The 19,475-nt window shown below is 39.8% G+C and overlaps 1 protein-coding gene across 1 annotated transcript in view; it reads left to right on the forward strand.

The window, feature by feature from the left end:
• sv2ca (synaptic vesicle glycoprotein 2Ca) overlaps positions 1 to 19,475 on the forward strand; it is a 37,346-nt gene that overhangs the window by 12,904 nt on the left and 4,967 nt on the right. Inside the window, exons 3-10 of the mRNA XM_059336562.1 lie at positions 6,293 to 6,473; positions 7,712 to 7,863; positions 15,912 to 16,045; positions 16,509 to 16,598; positions 17,837 to 17,947; positions 18,061 to 18,149; positions 18,606 to 18,770; positions 18,870 to 19,003. Coding sequence (XP_059192545.1) covers positions 6,293 to 6,473; positions 7,712 to 7,863; positions 15,912 to 16,045; positions 16,509 to 16,598; positions 17,837 to 17,947; positions 18,061 to 18,149; positions 18,606 to 18,770; positions 18,870 to 19,003 — 1,056 coding nt within the window. The remainder of the gene's footprint in view (positions 1 to 6,292; positions 6,474 to 7,711; positions 7,864 to 15,911; positions 16,046 to 16,508; positions 16,599 to 17,836; positions 17,948 to 18,060; positions 18,150 to 18,605; positions 18,771 to 18,869; positions 19,004 to 19,475) is intronic.

Below are 19,475 nucleotides of genomic sequence, written 5' to 3' on the forward strand. Positions count from 1 at the left end.
TTAATTAGTGAATTAGATTTACTCCTTGGCCCTGTGTCTGTGTATGCCTGTTTGTGTGTGTATGGTTGTGGCAGTGTCTTATGTCATGGAATTTGTCTTGTGTTTAAAGCGAGCCTGTGATTTTGCTGAATATTAACCATTCCGGGAGATGTGTTTTGACATTTCAACGGAGTGTCATGGGGCAAAACCTTTTGCTTCTGCCTGAGAGGTCTCCTGACACACTGTCATTTTCTGATGGTGCCCAGAGTCTATATGGGTCATTAAGTCCAAATTCAGCTGTATTTCACACGGTGAAACGTCTGTACCAGTTGGCATCCATTCAAGGAGTTTTGCCTCTTACGCATCTCATCAGTGCTTCAGAAAGTGTACATTTCACCTGTTTTTGCCAAGACACTTCATCCCTCTGCAGTTTCACATCATGGCTGAACTGAGCCTATCGATTTTATCCTTCTTCTTAGTATGCAGTTCTGAGAAAAGACCTACGTTTATAACCCTTTTAAATCAATGACATGGCAATACTGGGTGAAAGCACTCAGGGGTTTCATTAATTAGAATACTCATGTAGTCCAGCCTTATCATTTCCAATGTGTTCAGTATTGACTGATTGACTGTAGCCCGAGCATCAGTCTAATGAAATATTGAAACATTTCAAGTTAAAGTGGATTACCGAACATATTCTATCTATGGTGACCCTCCAGTGCAAGCACAAAGGAAATAATGATATCCAATGTGCACTTTTTTGCAACAGTGTTGATTTTTATTGAAAATATTATGAAAAAAACACTTATTTTTAAACAAAAGAATTTGATATCCATCAATGGATAACCTTAAAAACATTATTGGAGTTGAATTCATGGCAGAGCCTTCATTTCTTAACTCAAAACCTAACCTTGAACAGCACAGCAGTTTAAGTTTGACCTCAGGGTTGTCATATTCCTGATTCCTCTGTTACCTTTAAAAGCATAGATAACCCTATCAAAATGTTGATGTGTAAGTTCGCTCTTTGGGAAACCAACATGTAACTCAGCTTGTGTCCAAAACAATGTCAGCAAAGTTAATGATGCGTTGCCAACAGTACATACACAAAGTAAATGCTCATCTTACGTTTTTTAAAATAATTTTTCTGCACAGATTTTGAGGGGATACATTTTTCTATGTTGCTTATTAAAAGGTATACAAAAAAAAGATAATCAAAAAATCATAAATTAAAAATGTACTTTTAATGTGGATGAATAAATTCACATCTGGGGCAAATTGCACCTAATGGCACTGGTGTAGCAAGAACATTGTCCCAGACATCTCTAAGAAGCATGATTTTTCTAGATGTGTAATAATGCCATGATCCCTGAAAGCACGAAGACATTATATCATGTTTACATTAAAAAAAAAACGGTTCACTCATATTCTGATAATGCAAATAGTACGTTTGTAAAACTTAACTGCTAACTCCAATTAGCCTTCGAGTAGAATGGGTTTGTGAAGAATGTCTCATCAGTGTGTCTGCCCCGTCAGTGTCACTGTTCCTCTGAAGGGCTTTTCAATCTAAGATTTTGCTGCAGTGTAGTAACTGCTTGGTTCGAGTCCAAAAGCTACAGAAAATGAGACTGTATCACTCTGACATCACACTGAAGGTGGAGCATGACTCATAATCAAATCAGAAAGAAATAACTCTTGGGGCAAAAGACGCAAGATTCTGTACCACAATTGTCTAACGTGACTTTGTGTGGTTTATAGCACACAAACTACCTTTTTGTCTTTTGGTGATAAGACACGCCTGATAATGTCTCATAATGCTATTTTTGGATTATATTACACGACAATACACTAGTCTGTTCTTTGCTGGTGCGGGCACTGCTGACATCATGCTCAGAGATGCCGTGCAGCCAGTCGGACAGAACATCAATAAATTAATTACGTAATGGACTGTCCTGTGAACGATGTACTCATTAGTCATCAGTTTTATTGCTCTTTTGTTAAGGGCATTAAAGTAACTGAAAACAGAGTTCTTTCTTTGTCCCTTTTTTGTTAGCATCTCTAAAAACCCCAAACTAAAAAACTGTTGAGTGCTGAAACTAAATGAAAAGGCCTCTGGATGTTTAGATGCATGATAATTAAATGGGTGGCCAGTGGGTGTTTGCCGCTCCTTAATGAAGCAAAAGTGAACTGTGCATAGACTGAAGACTTCCGTTAAATTTAGAATTGAATTTATGGTACCTTCAGGCGAGTATCTAGATGGCTGCCAAATGTGACAGATAGCCGGGTTTTGACCCCTGAAGCGAGAGAGTCAAACAGATATCTGCTCACAGCAGAGGAGAAGAGACCTGACTGCAGACATTACAGAAAGGAAATGCATCTTGCTATTAAGATTATTGTGATGGGATGAACAAAGTGTCCCTACAGCTTAGCTTCATCACTCCATATGTGTGTGAAACTTTTCCTTTCTATTCTTTGTATGTAGAATTATGATAACGAATTCACATGATGAATGAACATGATTACAAATTATCTTTATAATAACTTTTTCCAACAAGATAACAACTTGTTCTTACAAAAATACTTTAGGGGCTCTGTACATTTTGGCTAACACATTCTTGATAATTTAAACGAGATGTTGGAGCTTTTAGGTTAACGCTGAGTTAACAGCTAATGCTAGTGCTAGTGCTAGCTAGCAAACTGAGTTAGCAAGGTGCAATTGTAATTAAACATGAACAGCCGACTCCTAGTTGTACTATTTTAGTAAAAGTGAACACTGAACAAGACATTTTATGTGACCAAAAACTTTAATGAACTGAAAACACCATGAGAGGGTCAAAGTTTTAAGACAAAAACACACTTGTCAATCAAACAGTCACTCCCTAAAGCAAACACTGAATTATTGTCTATTTTACTCTAAATGGGACCATAGTCTACAAAACCACCATCATGGTTTATTGAAGAAGACTTTAAACTAGCGAGTCAGACCATAAACGTATTAGAAAAATGTAATAATAGCCCCCTGCTGGCCCTAAGAAAGAATGCAGGACACTTCAGCATTGGCTTCACTTTTCAGGCCCCTTGTTGTCTGCATATAGATATGGATGATGACAAAACCCTTCTGTTGTATTATCTGTTACAGTTAACAATTCAGGGTTTTAGCCTCAAAAAAGAATTTCTCAATGGAGACAAATGCAGTTGGAGTTGCTCTTCGCAGCAGACACTGTATGTCCATGAAGGCTGCTAACCACACAATGCCACATACAATGTAGACTACAGCAGTAATAATAGGCTCCTCTCTCCGGAGCAGAATCCTGATGATCAGTGAGAGAAATCGATGCTGTTTTGTTGGAGCATTGATCCCATTTGTGATGAGAGAGATTAAAAGAGAGCAGAGGGCCCCTTTGTAAAGTCACTCTGCATTACTGTTCACATTTGTCTCCCCATTGATCAGAGCTTGTTTTCAGTCTTTTACACACTGTATTTACTTATCAACGTTAGAGTGTGCTACTGGGGCCGAGGGTTTTCAAATACGGTGTCAGGTTCATTGTCATCAGTCATGGCTCCAATTCTTTAGGATCCAGTCAGAGTAGCAGGAATACTAAAGCTTTAAACCTGCAGAAATGTCTTCTTGTTAAATTGTAATTCTAATATGTAGGAAAGTGTGATTTATAGCTGAGCTATGAGGCATTTTGAGTTATATCGGCACTCTAAGAGCAGTCTGTTTCTCCCTTTTCAGAGCGACAACATCATCTATAAGTTTAACATTCCATATGTCTGTCAGTCATTTGACACAACTTCTGGTTCACTGATTAACATTCAGCAGTAATGGAGGCGCAAGCTCAATGTTACTCCATATTTTAATTTGACACTTCACCATTTGCCAGCGGAGGCACATTTAGAGGACACGATTCCTAAAGCATTTCTTGGCTGATAGTCAGTGTCGGCTGGCCACAAGTACTTAGGGGGGGATATTTTCCAAAATGACGTTCCACTTCACTTAAATGAAAGAGAATTATGTTTTTTTTGTATGAATAGTGATATTATAAGAGTAGAGACAAAGCACAAATCTGTGAAGGTTATGAGTTTCAACTGTTAGCAGGGAGTGGAAATGTGTTGTTTTTCAGCTGCAGCAGTGCATTTTCTGGCGATCTCTTTGGTGTGCAAGTCTGTAACTATATTAAGATGTAAAAGTGTCTGTAATGGATCACATAATGGACCACTTCTATGTGAAAGGTGTTGCATTGAGTGCATAGACTATATATAAATAATGGACATAGTCACCGTGACGTCACCCATTGGTTTGTGGACTGCCCTTTGGAAGCCTCGTGTTCAGTGTTACACTCGTCGCCATGCGGAGCAGACCATATTTGGACTGTGGCGGAGCGCGAGGGATCTGACGACACTGACTATACGCCTCTCTACACCGGCAACCCGACTGAGAGAAGCCGCTGCTAATTCATGTTAGCATTAATTGGAGCATTAACTGGGATGTTAGTTTTGGCTAGCAAAAAAACAAAAACAAAATGTATCTTTCTTACCTCAGAAAACTGAGCAGCGACTCCTTGGAGTGTCTGTTAGTCCAACCAAACACTGAACAAGACATTTAATGAACAAAACGTTCAAATAAACTGTCATTAAGTGAAAATACAGTGTGAAAGGGTCAAAGTTATGAGACCAAATCGGTAAACGTCCTCTATTATATCTATATAACGTTATATATAACTTTATTGACACGTTGCTGTGGATACGCGTTGCTCTGCTTCTCTCCTGATGACGGCTCGCCTTGTCAGTCAATCAAAGCTAGCCATGCCCCAAATCATATGATTCTTTATCTTCTATTTTCTTCTAAATGGGGCCATTATTAAAACTATTGACATCAAATTGTCTTGAAGATGATTTTTTACTAGCGATTGAGACCATATTGTTGTCCTGAAACATTTTTCTGAGGTAATAAATCAAGTCAGAAGTTTTCAAATTTTGCACTGAAGTTAATGGGCAGATTTTTTTTGCAGCCAAACTTAGCACCCCCTACTGGAATTTTCAGTAGATTGCAGGCTTAAGGCACTTCCTGGTTGGCCTCCATGCTCAGACAAGGAGATTGCCGCCTGGTTTCAACTGTTAGTAGGGAGTGGAAATGTGTTGTTTTTCAGTTTTGTTAAGCAGCTGCAGCAGTGCAGTGCAGTGCGATCTCTTTGGTGTGCAAGTCTGTAACTATATTAAGATGTTAAAGCGTCTGTAATGGATCACATGTCCACTTCTATGTGAAAGGTGTTGCATTGAGTGACAACTACACAGATGGACTAAGAACTTGACTGTAGTCTTGTTTCCATCAACAAATTTTGATGAGCATTTTGAAAATTTGCATGAGAAAAGCTTGATGGGAACTCAATAAAACTTTTGAAAGTAAATGTGCATAAAAGTTTTTAAACTCGCTTGAGGTGTTTTTTTGTCTTTTTCTTAAAATAGTTAATGCACTAAACAGATGACATGACTGTTTCCACTCTGGTGGTCTAGACGAGCTGACATAATTCTAAGAACAATTCTAAGTTGCCCAGTTGAACCGAATTCCTGAAGACTTGTTTTTTTCTCTCTCCCGTGAAATCTCTACTTCTACTGTTTACTGAAGGGTTTAGCCTACAACAGTACATTACACTGCCATCTTCTGACCAAAGTACATTCATGCAGCTTTGTTTATTCGCTCAAAACCAGTTGATGGAAACGTCTCTAATTCATATTTTCTTTATTGCGACATTTCAAAAAATTTGCTTGTGTAGCTCCTTTTTAATGAAAAAGCCCTTAAAACTACTGGTGACCATCTGCTCGCCACATATAGCGGACAGACAAAGTTAAAGACTAGCCAGTAAACACTGTTTATGCAAACAGCAGCTAAAGAGCTGGAGGTTTCCATCAGAAGTTAATGGAGACAATAAACAGAGCTAAAAATCCCAAACAGGCAACTGTGTGCTAAGTATATTTTGTTATCATGATTTTATGTCAGGACTGTATTCACAGCTTGTTTCTGCTCCCTGTTGACAAAAAAAAACAGGTTCATTCAGGTTTAAATGGTTCCCAAAGAGCTTTGGGAGGATAATCTAGCAAATCACATGTGAAAAAAGACTGCAGGAGGCGACTCTTTAGACACTAGATACTTAAATTATGTCCATTTGGTGACCAATGAGTCAAACTCCCACAATATCGGTGTATTTCAAGATACCAAAACATGCAAACTCATACATGCAAATGCAGAGATGTGTGGTGATGTATTGATAAATATGGCAAACAAAACTCACAACCCTCTCTCCCGTTATCTTTCCAGGCAGTGTTGTTTACTTGGGGATGATGGTTGGAGCATTCTTCTGGGGAGGGATGTCTGACAAAGTGGGCCGCAGACAGTGCCTCCTCATTTGCATGTCCACGAACGGCTTCTTCGCCTTCCTGTCATCTTTTGTCCAGGGATACGGCTTGTTCCTCCTTTGCCGTCTCTTCGCAGGCTTTGGGTAAGTCTGATAAAGCGGAGGTCATTCTGGGGCCAACAAGGAAGACAAGCCCTCAGTTTAAACAATTTGTGAAAAGTGTATTCGAATGATTACACCATGGCACCTCAAAATCTCCTTCTTTGGCAAAATGATAGTCACACTATCTGAGCGTATATATGACAAAAATCAGTGCGTACATCAGGGCTAAATCAGTGAAGTAAAGTAGTGAAGTAAAGACGGAAAAATCTATCTGAGGAGTGTTTCTGTGGGCATGTTTCTCCTCATGATTTCTCCCTTTGTTGACTTCCACTGAAAAATAATTGTTGAAGTTTTTGAAAAGAGATGAAAGCAATTTCCGTTAATGATTATGTAAAGCCTGTTTTCTCTCTCTTACTGCTCCACAGAAAGTTTGCAGTTTCTGACTCTTTTATCATGGAGGCTTTACTTTTCATCTATCTGTCTATCTTTCTGCTGCAATGCAGACCAGCAAAAACATTAGCAGTCAGATATAACCAGTGGCATTCTCACTCCAAAAAGAAAACTTCAACATACATTTTTGCAGTTTTTGAATCTCTTAAAATAACCAGAGAGTGTGGAAATGAAAACTCTACAAGAGGCAGATTGTGTGTCTCTTACTACATAGAAACACGGTGTGAGCAGTGATTTATTATGTCCTCGTCTTTGGCAGTGTATCTGTTCCTTTAAGAGCTAATTCAGTAATTGCATCTGCACCACTCTCCCCAGAGACCTCGAGAGTAATTGAAAAGGCTGTCCAAACTGCCAATGCGACCTGTGCCACTGAATCATGAAGAACTGGCACTGAGGATTTTTTTTGTATTAACTTTGGGGGGAAAATATGCTTAGTTGTGCTTTTTTTTTTTTTGCTTACTTAGTCTCCTTTGATGTCTCAGCAATGAGCCGTCAGTTTATTATATTTTAATGGAAAACAATCCAAAAAAACACTTTAAAGGCTGAATAAAGTATGTTGTTGAACCTTAACATTAGACCAAATACAGTTTCTTTGGCAGTTTTTGACTTGTTTTTCTTGAATTGAATCAACAAAAATAGACCATAAACTGACAGATTTAATTTTTTTTTAAAGTGGGGTTGTATGATGTACAGTATACAACCCTACTTAAAAAATTAGAAATGTCCCTTTAAGATGTAAAATAAATCATGACTGCAACTGTGTAAAATTTATAACACATGAGGATTAAAAAAGTTAAATTTCTGTCCTGGTTTCTCTCTGGTTCTTGCAGGATAGGAGGTGCTGTGCCCATCGTTTTCTCCTTCTTTGCGGAGGTGTTGTCCAGAGAGAAAAGAGGAGAACACCTCAGCTGGTTGTGTATGTTCTGGATGATTGGAGAGATCTATGCATCAGCTATGGCCTGGGCCATTATACCCCACTACGGTGAGTTTATAAAGATACTGTACTGTACAGTACACCCATGTTTCCTCCTAATAAAGAAAAAAGGCCAATTATAAGTTGTATAAAGTTATATCCGGTGAGGGCTGTAACAGGATTAAGTTTGGCAGCTCTGAGAGGAGCTTGGCAATGTGACTTTATACTAAGCTCCTGACTACAGGTTCCAAAACTGTAAGGCTTTCCTGTGGCCGTGGGTTGAGGTGCTAGTTTTCCCTGCCATGGGAATCAATCACCTAATAGCTCTGAGTGGCTGCGGGCTGTGAAAGGCAGAGGTTAAGAGATTAACATACACATGGATACCATAGAGCAGACTCATGCTGAAAGGGTGAGGGTGGGCCTGTGGGGGGAGAGGAAGCTGTGATTTATGACAACGCAGCATTAGACATCCGCTGCAAAAGAAACAAAAAGATGGGAATGAGCTTTCTTTCTCTCCTCTTCTCCTACTCTGATTCTTTTCTCTTCTTTGCTTTTCCTCAACCTGCTGTCCCTTCTTTTTACTACCCCCCCACCAACCCTCATCCTGTTTTGTACTCACCCCATCTCTCTGTCCTTCCTTTTATTACCTCTCCTCTCTCTCCATTCTCTGTCTCCGCAGAGTGTTCTTCTTGATCAAGCATAATTAGGTTTTTCTCCTTGCTCTAATAGGACAAAGCTACAGCTAGAGGTGATTTATGGCCAGACCATGCTTTAGCCAACCTGTGACGTCAGTGAGAGAGACAGTGTGTGTGTGTGTGTGTGTGTGTGTGTGTGTGTGTGTGTTGCTGTAAGTGGCATGGATGATGTTTTACTGGGCTGCAGCCACATACAGGTCTTCTTCAAGGGAAATTGAAGGCAATAACATCTGACATTGTGAGAGGTCATCTGGGTTAACACACACAAACACAGAAAGGCACATGAGAACACACACGCAGCATTGCTAATCATGGAGTTTCCGATACAGGACTTCTTAGTTTTCTTACATGTTACTCACAGAGATGGACAAACACACACACACACACACACACACACACACACCCACACACACAGCTGTAGATCCGTTCACATGGCTGTACAGAAACACACTGGAGAAGGACTCACAAAACCCTCTGAAACCATAATGAGTCTCTGCGAGGAAACTCTGCTGTCAGATCTGCTGATATCGTATTGAAGGGATGGTAGTGGCCTTACTTTGCTCTTATTCTCTCTGACACTCACTACCACTCTGCCTCTCTTTCTCTCAGAGGGAACTACGTGTCTTGCATACATACTCCAGCGCTCACCAGTGGTTTTTATGTTTTCCCTAAAGTGCCGCAGTGCCTGCAACCAACAGCGCTACAATGTGTGGGCCAAAATGCCTCCTGCAGAGATACCTTTATGTCTCTGAACGAAGACATAAAGGTATCAGTGATGGGTTATGATACAAGTGCCTCAACACTGGTGTTTAATACACCATTAGGGCTCTCATTTATCTTCTCCACTCGCTTACTCCTAATGTCTCCCGAAAGCCCCCTGCCAGACTCACAGCTGGGGCGCTGAAGGAGGTCTGCTCGGCGCCAGATCCTCATCACATTGACGGGACAGTTTGAGGAGTTTACTTGCTGCCAAGAAAGCCCACTATGAGAGTAACCTCATTAGATGCTGCTCAGATCCACAGATTAAAGATTAAATAGCCCCATAGGGGACTTCACATCATTTTCAATTAATTGTAACTGCTCTCTGCTTCTTGTACTTGAAAGGCATTATATCATGTTGACTTTCTGTAAACCACCATAACACCTTCATATCTGTATAGTTAATATGCCAACATGTCCTCCAAACATTACAACCACATGTCTTTTCTTCTTGCTTTCGAATTAGACCCACTGCTGCATTTTCAAAATGAGTGCTCCTACCACCGGCAGGAGATCAACTCATGCTCATACCGAAACCTTTTAAACATGTCGTTACATGGTGAAACAACAAGTTCTCCAACATAAACGTCATAAGTGGTTGTGTGTCAGTTCCACAAATTACAGCACGTAGGTACGTATCACGGCTCGCATTTCACTGCACATACTTACGTAACTTGGCTCGTGGTGCAAAGGCATGCTCTAAAAACTGCACACACGCACGGTCCACGTTTGTAAAAAAAGACTGTACTTACTGTGGATTTATGTTGTAAAACCACTGACCTTAGGTTTAGGGTAAAAAACTTCTGTGAAGGCATTATAAAAGACAGTTTAAACACCAAATTAATGTACATAAATGCCGGAAGTGACTGCAGCAAGTTACGTAAACGTTACGTTCAAAAACGTAATTCACGTAATTTACGTAAACAATGTAATTTAAGTCAAAAATGATTGCGAAGCGAACCCCGCTCTCCTAGTTCGCCCTTGATCGACAGGTCCACCACCCTATCCTCCAACCGAATGTAAGAATCTGCCCTAATAAACTTCGCTTGGCTGTCAATCAGTACTATGTGAGCAAGATGGCGGCGGACGCATTACAGCGGACGATGAAATACGGAGACATAACTCATTTTTTGCTGCCTGTACACACAAGCTATATTGACGTTTTTAATGGGAGAACAGGCTAGGTGAAGCGGTCGCAGTTTGGTTAGGTTTAAGCAACAGAACCACCTGCTCAAGGTTAGGGAAAGAAGAGCATGTTTAAGTGTTACAATAGATATATAAACAGGCTGGAAGGAATTCTAATTCATGGACAAAGGCTAGTTTTTTCATGAGCACCAGACTGCCATTAGAAAACCTCTCATTTTACTGCAGCAGGGTCTGGCTCTCATGTGGCTCACCTCCCTGCAGCGGGTCCAGCAAAACAGCTTGTGTCTCTAGTAGCGTGGTGCTGGCTCCCAGGAAGTGTGCAAATCTCTGCTGCTGTCTGGGAGAGAGGCCGTTGCTGCTGGGCATTGAGCTCTGACTACAGGTTGAAGGCTGCCGGAGGCCTGCTGGAGTCTGAGCTAAAGAATGTTCTGCAGAACTTGCATGATTTCGTCTGATTTCGTCAGAATCCGATGCAGTGGCATTATGAGAGGCATTTAAAAATAACGGAATTTAAATAATCAATATTCTCACTGATAGTCTTGTTTGCTTATGTAGGTCATATCAGGCAACAACCTCTGGGTCTGAGCAGTGAGACAAGCCAGGAAGTGCCTTAAGCGGCATTTTACCAAAGATTCCAACAGGGGGCGCTGGCGGCGGCTGCAGAATCATTTTGGTCTGTTAATTTCAGTACAAAATGAGAAAACTTCTCACTTGATTTATTACCTCAGAAATGTTTTTTTAGGACAACACTATGGTCTCAATCGCTAGTAAAAAATCTTCTTCAAGACAATTTGATGTTAATAGTGTAAATAATGGCCCCATTTATTTAGAAGAAAACAGAAGATAAAGAATCGTATGATTTTGGGCATGGCTACCTTTGATTGACAGGTCACTAACAAGGCGAGCCGTCATCAGGAGAGAAGCAGAACAATGCATATCCACGGCACTGTGTCAATAAATCATTTCACTTAATGATTTAAATTTTTTGTTCATTAAAAATATCTCGTTCAGCATTTGGTTGGACTAATAGACACTCCAAGGAGTGGCTGTTCATTTTTCTTAGGTAAGTAATGTACATTTTGTTTTTGTTTAATGCTAGCTAAAATGAATGTCCCACTTAATGCTACAGTTAACGCTAACATGAATTAGCAGCGGCTTTGCTTAGTCAGGTTGCCGTTGTAGAGAGGCATGTAGTCAGTGTCGTCAGATCCCTCTTGCTGCTCCACAGTCCAAATATGGTCTGCTCGCCATTTCCGGAAAAAAGATGGCGACACAAGATGGCGACAAGTGTAATGCTGAACTCGATGCCTCAAACGGGCAGTCAACAAACCAATGGGTGACACCACGGTCACTATGTCCATTATTTATACAGTCTATGGGTCATGTTAGAGCCATTTATATGTATTAAGGTCATTTCCCGATTGTCACAGTAGGTGGCGTATTGGACAACAGCATGTGTGAATGCATAAGTAGAGGAAGAGGCAATTACTCCTCAGGTGTGTTGCTTACCGGGAGAAGCACACAGTTTTTGACCGCCGTTTAACTGCCGGCTAACCTTTAAGCCCTTTTGTTTGTTTAATGCTAGTTACTGATGTAAATTTGTGTATAGCAAAGCTGTAGTGATACATGCTAGTAAATAAATACGTCTTAAGCACAAGTTCGCAGATGTTTGATTGACTACAAGGAGCCACCGCATGACGTCACGTCAATTACGTACTCCGGTACCAGCCCCTCATTGTGGCTTAGGTTTTGTTTTGTCGAAATCAAGACACAACATTAATATAGAAGAACCAGTTAAATTGAGACACCTTCAAAATCAGTTAAAAGTTCCTAGTTCCATCCATCCATCCATCCATCCATCCATCCATCCATCATTCATCATCCATCATCTATCTATCTATCTATCTATCTATCTATCTATCTATCTATCTATCTATCTATCTATCTATCTATCTATCTATCTATCTATCTATCTTCCTACGGAGTATTGCAGCACTGCTGAGTCAGTCATCCATAGACTTAGTCAATTATGTACATAATCCCTGTAATGAGATTTCCAATGGCATGGGTGAAACAGTAACCCTGAGGGGCAGGAAGCCGTGCTACATTTCTGTAGAAAAAGGCAATCACTGCTGAACAACTCCTTCCCTTTCTCTCTCTGTTACCCTGTCTCTTTCTCTCTTTACTTCTCTCTCTCACTCTGAGTCACTCCAGACACACACACACTCAAACAAACACACACACAAAAGGAGAAAGACAGGCAAATAAATAAAAAGAATCAGGAATACACACAGGCAGGACGTCGTCTACAAAAGTCATTACTCCTACTGCCGAACAACAGACACCACAAGAGTGAAACCCAACCATTGCTTATTTCCTTCTGCAGTTTTTGTTTTACTTTTTTCCCCCACTGATTTCTGCTTTCAACTGAGACATTTTCATCTCTGGTCTCTTCTGGGAAACATTTATACCACTTATGACAGAGGCCCACCCCTCTTTGAAAATAGTTGTTTTTAGCAGTTGATATGCATTGCTTTTAAAGCTGGGTTTTAATATGCTGTGAGATTAATTCCAAGCAGCCTTTTTCTGGCATAACCATTAGCGTTAACCCCCTCCCCACCCCCTGACTCTCCTCCTACGCCTGCTGATGGATAATGGTGCTATTCCCTTTGGAGCGGCATCTCCATGAAGCACGATCTGTTGAGAAACGTGGGAGGTCACGACTGACACGGCAACCCCTTTCTGTGCTTCCTCCCAAAAATTCTAAAAGATGAAGTCAATGAGAGCACAAATACAACTCGACACATACAATACATTATAAATTGCATACTGGCTTGCCCTGGCATTAGTGTAAATATAAACCTAAATTCTTCTCTGTGTTACCATCACAAGCTTTTTCACACTGCACACAATAATTCCATATTCAAATCATAAACTGTATACAAGAGGTGACTGACTTGTAACCACTGTGGCAACACTCATTGGTTTACCATTTTGAAGCCTCGAATTTGGCATTTAGGCCCTCACCATGTTGGTTTTTTTGGAGTAACCATATTTGGTGAATCTGTAATAACAGCCAACAGGAAATCTTTGGGCAACCAAAATGATACAATTATCTTTCATGAACTGAAAAAAAAAACACAGTGAAAGGGTCAAATTGATTACTGAGGTAATACATTGAGAAGTGAAAAGCACCTCATATACTTCTATACAATCAGACTTATATTTGTAGGCAGTGAAGTTGCCCCCTGCTGGCCATTTGAAAGAATTCAGGTTTAAGGCACTTCTGCATAGGCTTCACTTTTCAGTCCCAGAGGTTGGTGCTTGTTTATAGTTTAAATTACAGCAATACTTTGAATTTAATGCCATATTTAGGGCCGCCTTCTAGTTTAGTTTAGTCACAAATTAAATTAAACCACAATGTCAGAAAAATAATTATGAATGAGGCTGTTTGTTTGTGCCACTTGAAAACAACAGATATAATGTAAGTCTTTTGTTATTCCTAACTCTAAGGTGTCTGTATGGTATCTTCACTCCTTTCTCCACTGTGTGGTTTGCGGAAATAAGGTGTCCTTTTGCATAGGAAAACGAAATGCATGATGTATAATTTTATGTGTATATTTGTGTAGGTACTCATGTACATGTGTGGGTGGGAGTTTGGCAATATGGAATTATGTTAGTCATGTCAGTGTCATCTGCATATGGTAATTCATGTGATTAATTTCATTGCTTCCTCTGTCAAATGCTAGTTTTCTTGTGTGTATGTGCGTGTATTTGTGCATCTCCCCCTTTTGTGAGGGTGTATAAGTCCCTGCTTGTGTGTGTTTGTGTGTGTGTGTGTGTGTGTGTGTGTGTGTGTGTGTGTGTGTGTGTGCATGTTACAATGATTAATGAGTCTGGGAGAGTGCCTGTGGGCTGAGATCAGGTGCAACAAGATTTAACTTAGCACAAAACACTCAATTCCTTTCCTACACATTCAATTAACCCGTCCCTGTGCACTTCTCTGCAGCTCCTTCTGCAGAGCCATTCATCTCTGAGCCTACACATCACTCTGCTCCGGCCGCTGAGCGCTCTCATTTCAAAGCCATCTTTTATTTGCAGCCCCTTTGTGCTCGCAGTACGAGTTCCACACATAACATTTAGAATCAGCCTCTCAGATCAAGTGGCAGTCTCCCGTGTGATAAGGATATACAGTATCTACACTACACTAAATATTATTTAGTCACTGCTTCCTCAAAGCATAATTTTGAGGCTTATTAAGTAATCATATTTGCTTTTATTATGCCCCTGTGAGATGGAGATTGGCTAAATAGCCACCTGCTGGCTTTAAATTGTGCACTGAGCATTAGTGTATAATTAATCAATTAAACACATTGTGAATCGTGGTCTGTCGAGTTGTTATGACCAGAAAGATTAACCATTATTTTGTTTGCGGGAAAATAATTATGTTCAGTATCAGTGGGATGTTTTTCATTAGAGTAAGGCCTCAACATACATCTTCATCTGCATAAGAAAAGTGAATGCCATGCAAAAGATGGACCAAATAATGTAAATGAATAAATAAGTCAGAATATTACCTATGAGTAATAAATAATACAAACAGAAAACTGTGCCATGGTATTAAAATAGGCAGCAGTTGTGCTTAAAGGTTGGCAGCACTTTTATTTGTGAGCTTTCAGATTAACTTGAGACAATTATCAATGGTCCAAATATGCCAAATACTCTTTAGAATCATGACAATATGCCAAACATGGATAAGCCACATCAACAAAAAGACACAATTCAACAAGAATATGTCAGCAACATATAGCATACTGATATCTAACATGATGTTACCCACTACCTCAGCAGAATATGCAGAATTTGTTATGTTTGCATAAAGTAATTAACCCTTATGCCCCACTGGGGACAATTTTGACTTTTTAATTTTTCGATCATTTTAGCTGTGATAAATGTGCTTCTTCTTTTTAAGCGCAGAAAATAAGTCTATAATAAACTGTGCAGCAAAAATACACTCTCACACCTTAAAGGGGCTTCACAGGACATTCAGAACATTTATATAAAATAGACTATGTAAAGCTACAGTGTCCCTATTTTCTCACGTTTGCCCTATGGGGCAAATACATGGTGTTTCCTTTTTTTCTCTAGTGTTATTGGTGTATTATGGACCACCACAGTGTTTCATACAATACATCAAAGACTGTGAAGAAATAAAGATAAAAATAAAAATAAAAATTCCCCCTGACATTATGTATACAGAAGATATAATCTGAAAATGAATTAATATCTGGTAGTTATGATCAGGGAGCATGTAGGTTATAGTGGAAAATATTATGAAGATATATTATTTTCATGGTAGCTTTTTTATTATTATTATTATTTTTTACATTTGTGTCCTCTGCAGACATCAGAGCTTTTTTTTTTTTTAAAGTGAGGCACAAAGGTTAAATGCATTATTCTCTATTTTGCTATATCACCCATCTGATTGTATTGGTTGTTGTATGACATCATTTACAGGTTGGAGCTTCAGTATGGGTTCAGCGTACCAGTTTCACAGCTGGAGGGTGTTTGTGGTCGTCTGTGCCCTGCCCTGTGTGTGTGCTGTGGTGGCACTTACCTTCATGCCCGAAAGCCCCAGGTTCTACCTTGAGGTAATGCTATTTTCCCTAAGTATTACAACTTAATATTCACACTGAAACAGTTCTGATCCCTCACAACTCGGCTGCAACTGTTGCAACCTCCAAAATGCCACCTCATGGTGCCGTGTCACTTTCTCCAACTATTACGTCAGGCAAATTGAGAGTACTTGGACATTTCCCATTAAACAGATGTTTAATCAGTCCAAACAGTGTGAGTCATCTGAAGCTCTTGGAGGAGGACTTATGCGTGTCTGCTAAATGGCACCCTTGAGATCTGTGACAGGAGGTTTGCTACCCTTTGAAGCAAAATGAGTCACTGTTGTCGTGACTTTCATCAAATTGGCCCATCTTGGAAAAATCAAAGGAATATTTATATGTATACGACAGTGGATGTGTTGCTGTCCCTGAGCAAGAGAGACCATTGCTGATCCCATGAATTTATCCTCTCTCTTCCCCTCACTTTCCCTCCTGTCAGGTGGGGAAGCATGATGAAGCCTGGATGATCCTCAAGCAGATCCATGACACTAACATGAGAGCACGTGGGCAACCGGAGAAAGTCTTCACTGTGAGTGCTTGTTTCCGCTGTGTGCTGTCTTGGCTGGGTTTCCTGATGCTTAAGGAAGCAAAGAGGCTTATAGTCTGCCACCACTGGGACAGGTTTTAACGCTTTCACTGTGCAGGATCATATCTGAATTATGAAGGTTCTGAAAGCAGTTTTGTGTCGTTCAGGCTTATTTGCTTCGGGAGCTGCACTTTGGGAAAGCCTCTTAGTCAACACATGTTTCTTGAATTGATCATGTACTGTTATACAAACTGTTTACATTGATTTTATTACAGTTGTACAGTTATCACATGCTTTTCATTTGATGTGAAATTAAAGGGGACCTATTCTGCTCATTTTCAGGTTCATACTTGGATTTTGGGTTCCCACTAAAGCATTTTTACATCTTTTAATGTTCAAAAAACACCTTTTATTTCAGACTGCCTATGGATGCTACACCTCAAATCACCCTCTGTCTGACATGCTCGGTTGTAGCACCTGTCTCTTTAAACCCAGTCTGCTCTGATTGGTCAGCGTTCCCGTCATTAACCAATCATCCAAGAACAAAGAGTTCTCACGTCTAAACCTAACCAACCAAAACTAATGAAGGCAAAGAGTACTAGCCAATCTGAGGCAGAATAGACTGGGCTATGCCTTTGTCATTCAAGAAAAAAATGGCGTGCTGTTGGAATCAGCTGGGGGATGACTATAATAGAGTACAGAAGCACTTTCTGTCATGAAATATTACCAATTAGAGCTTATAAACCAAAAAACACAGTTTAACATGATCCATTAGGAATATTTAATCGGAAATTGGGGATTAATAGACAACTTTACAGCAACCAAGATTATAGGTTTCCCTGATGTTAGCATGTAGCTGCATGCAGCAGTTTATGACATGTTAACACTAGAGTAATTTATCTGGCACAAATTACCATATGTAACCTGTCAACTTGAGCCAAGATTAGAAAACCTGTTTTTCAGGAGGGTCGGAAACCTGAGGTTTTTACTGAAAGAGATTACTGCATTATTTTACAATTTGGCCACATTTAATATGAACAGCTTTGTAGCATTAGTCCATGAAAGAAAATAAGGAAAGCAAAATATGCCCCCTTTAGAAGTAGTCAAATAGAACTATGTAAAAAAAAAAAAAAAAAAACTTTAAAAAGCCCTAATCCAAGTAAGGTCCATAAAATTGATTACATAGTGATGAGAAAAATGTTAAATGCAGCATGCAATCATCATTTCCTTCCTCTTCACAGGTCAACAGGATCAAGATCCCCAAACAGCTGGATGAGCTGGTGGAGATGGAGTCAGAGTCTGCCAACCCGGTTTCCAAGTTCTTCTTTAGGATAAAGGCTGAAATACATGGGGTACAAAATTGTCTTTTTTTTTCTTTACAAGCTATTCAATTCTGTCCACTGCCTCAATGCTGAACTTGTCTTTTGATCACATGAGGTGTAATAAGTGTCTTTTCTGTCTTCAGATCTACCTGAATCTCATGAAGTCCTTCAACTACCCTATGAGAGAAAACATGATGCGTCTCGCTGTGGTTTGGTTCACACTGTCATTCGGGTGAGCCTCCTCCTGATGTCATTTGTGTCGTAGAAAAATCAGACAAGTCTAATTTCTCCGGTCAGATAATAGCACTAGGCAGTCAGGCTTGCGGCCACATTGCATTTCTGTCATCTTGATCTCTCTGCCGTGCAGAAGTTGCATGGTCTCAAAATCAATCACAGTCTGCAGATCAATACTGGTCCATTGGTGTCTCAGGGGGGAGGAGAGATAGGAGTGAAAGCAGAGAGACAGAGATTGAAACACACACACACACACACACACACACACACACACACACACTCAGAAAACCCTTTAAAATCAAACAGAAACCACAAGTGTCTCCTACTGTTTCTGACATCAAATGTAAGGGTGTATAAATCAATGTTTTTGTCAGATCTGAGTCTAAAATCACTGTTCTGTGGCTGATCAATTTGTTAATTAGTTCTTGATATCACTGTGTCCCTCTGGTTGCAGGTATTATGGCTTGTCAGTCTGGTTTCCTGATGTCATTAAACACCTCCAGGCAGATGAGTATGCATCTAAAGTGAAGCTACACAACAATGAACGCATTGAAGACTTCACCTTTAACTTCACTCTGGAGAACCAGATTCACAAAAATAGCCTCTTCATCAACGACCGGTAGGACAAGTCAACTTGTCTGCAGGCTTGACGGATGAATGGATGGAGTATTATGCTGTGATGAATTATTAAAAGCAGAATGTAACTGATCTTCTGCAGATTCATCAATATGAAGCTGAAGTCCGTCACCTTCATTGACTCTACCTTTCGTAACTGCTACTTCGATGATGTGACATCGGTGGGCTCCTTCTTCCGTAACTGCACTTTCATTGATGCTTTCTTCTTTAACACAGGTGAGGTATATGAGCATTCTCTGTTTGATTCTAGATAGATGGTGGACAGGGGATGTTCAGGGGTTGATACAAGGTCGACAGTGAGGTTAAATTGAAATGCCGCTCAGTGTCAAGTTGTTCTAGTCATAAATCAGAATTAAAAAGGAATTATTAATTGATTAAAATTAAGTACTCGATTTTCTACTTTGGTAAAAGTAACAATACCACAGTGTAGGAATACTCTGTTTCAGTTGAAATTCTTGCATTCAAAATTTAACTTCAGTGAAAGTAGCAAAGTATCACCATCAAAACATACTTAAGGTAGCAAAGGTAATAGTACTCAAGATGCAGAATGGCCCATTTTAGAATATTATATGAAATTCTATTGTTGTTTTATTAAATTGATTGATTATCACCTGAAGTTGCAGTTGGTAAATTTAGGAGCTTATTTATTACTTTATTGTTAGGTAACTTAGTTCATAAATATACTTGA

This window comes from Centropristis striata, chromosome 7 (genome assembly GCF_030273125.1).
Source record: "Centropristis striata isolate RG_2023a ecotype Rhode Island chromosome 7, C.striata_1.0, whole genome shotgun sequence".
NCBI lineage: Eukaryota > Metazoa > Chordata > Actinopteri > Perciformes > Serranidae > Centropristis > Centropristis striata.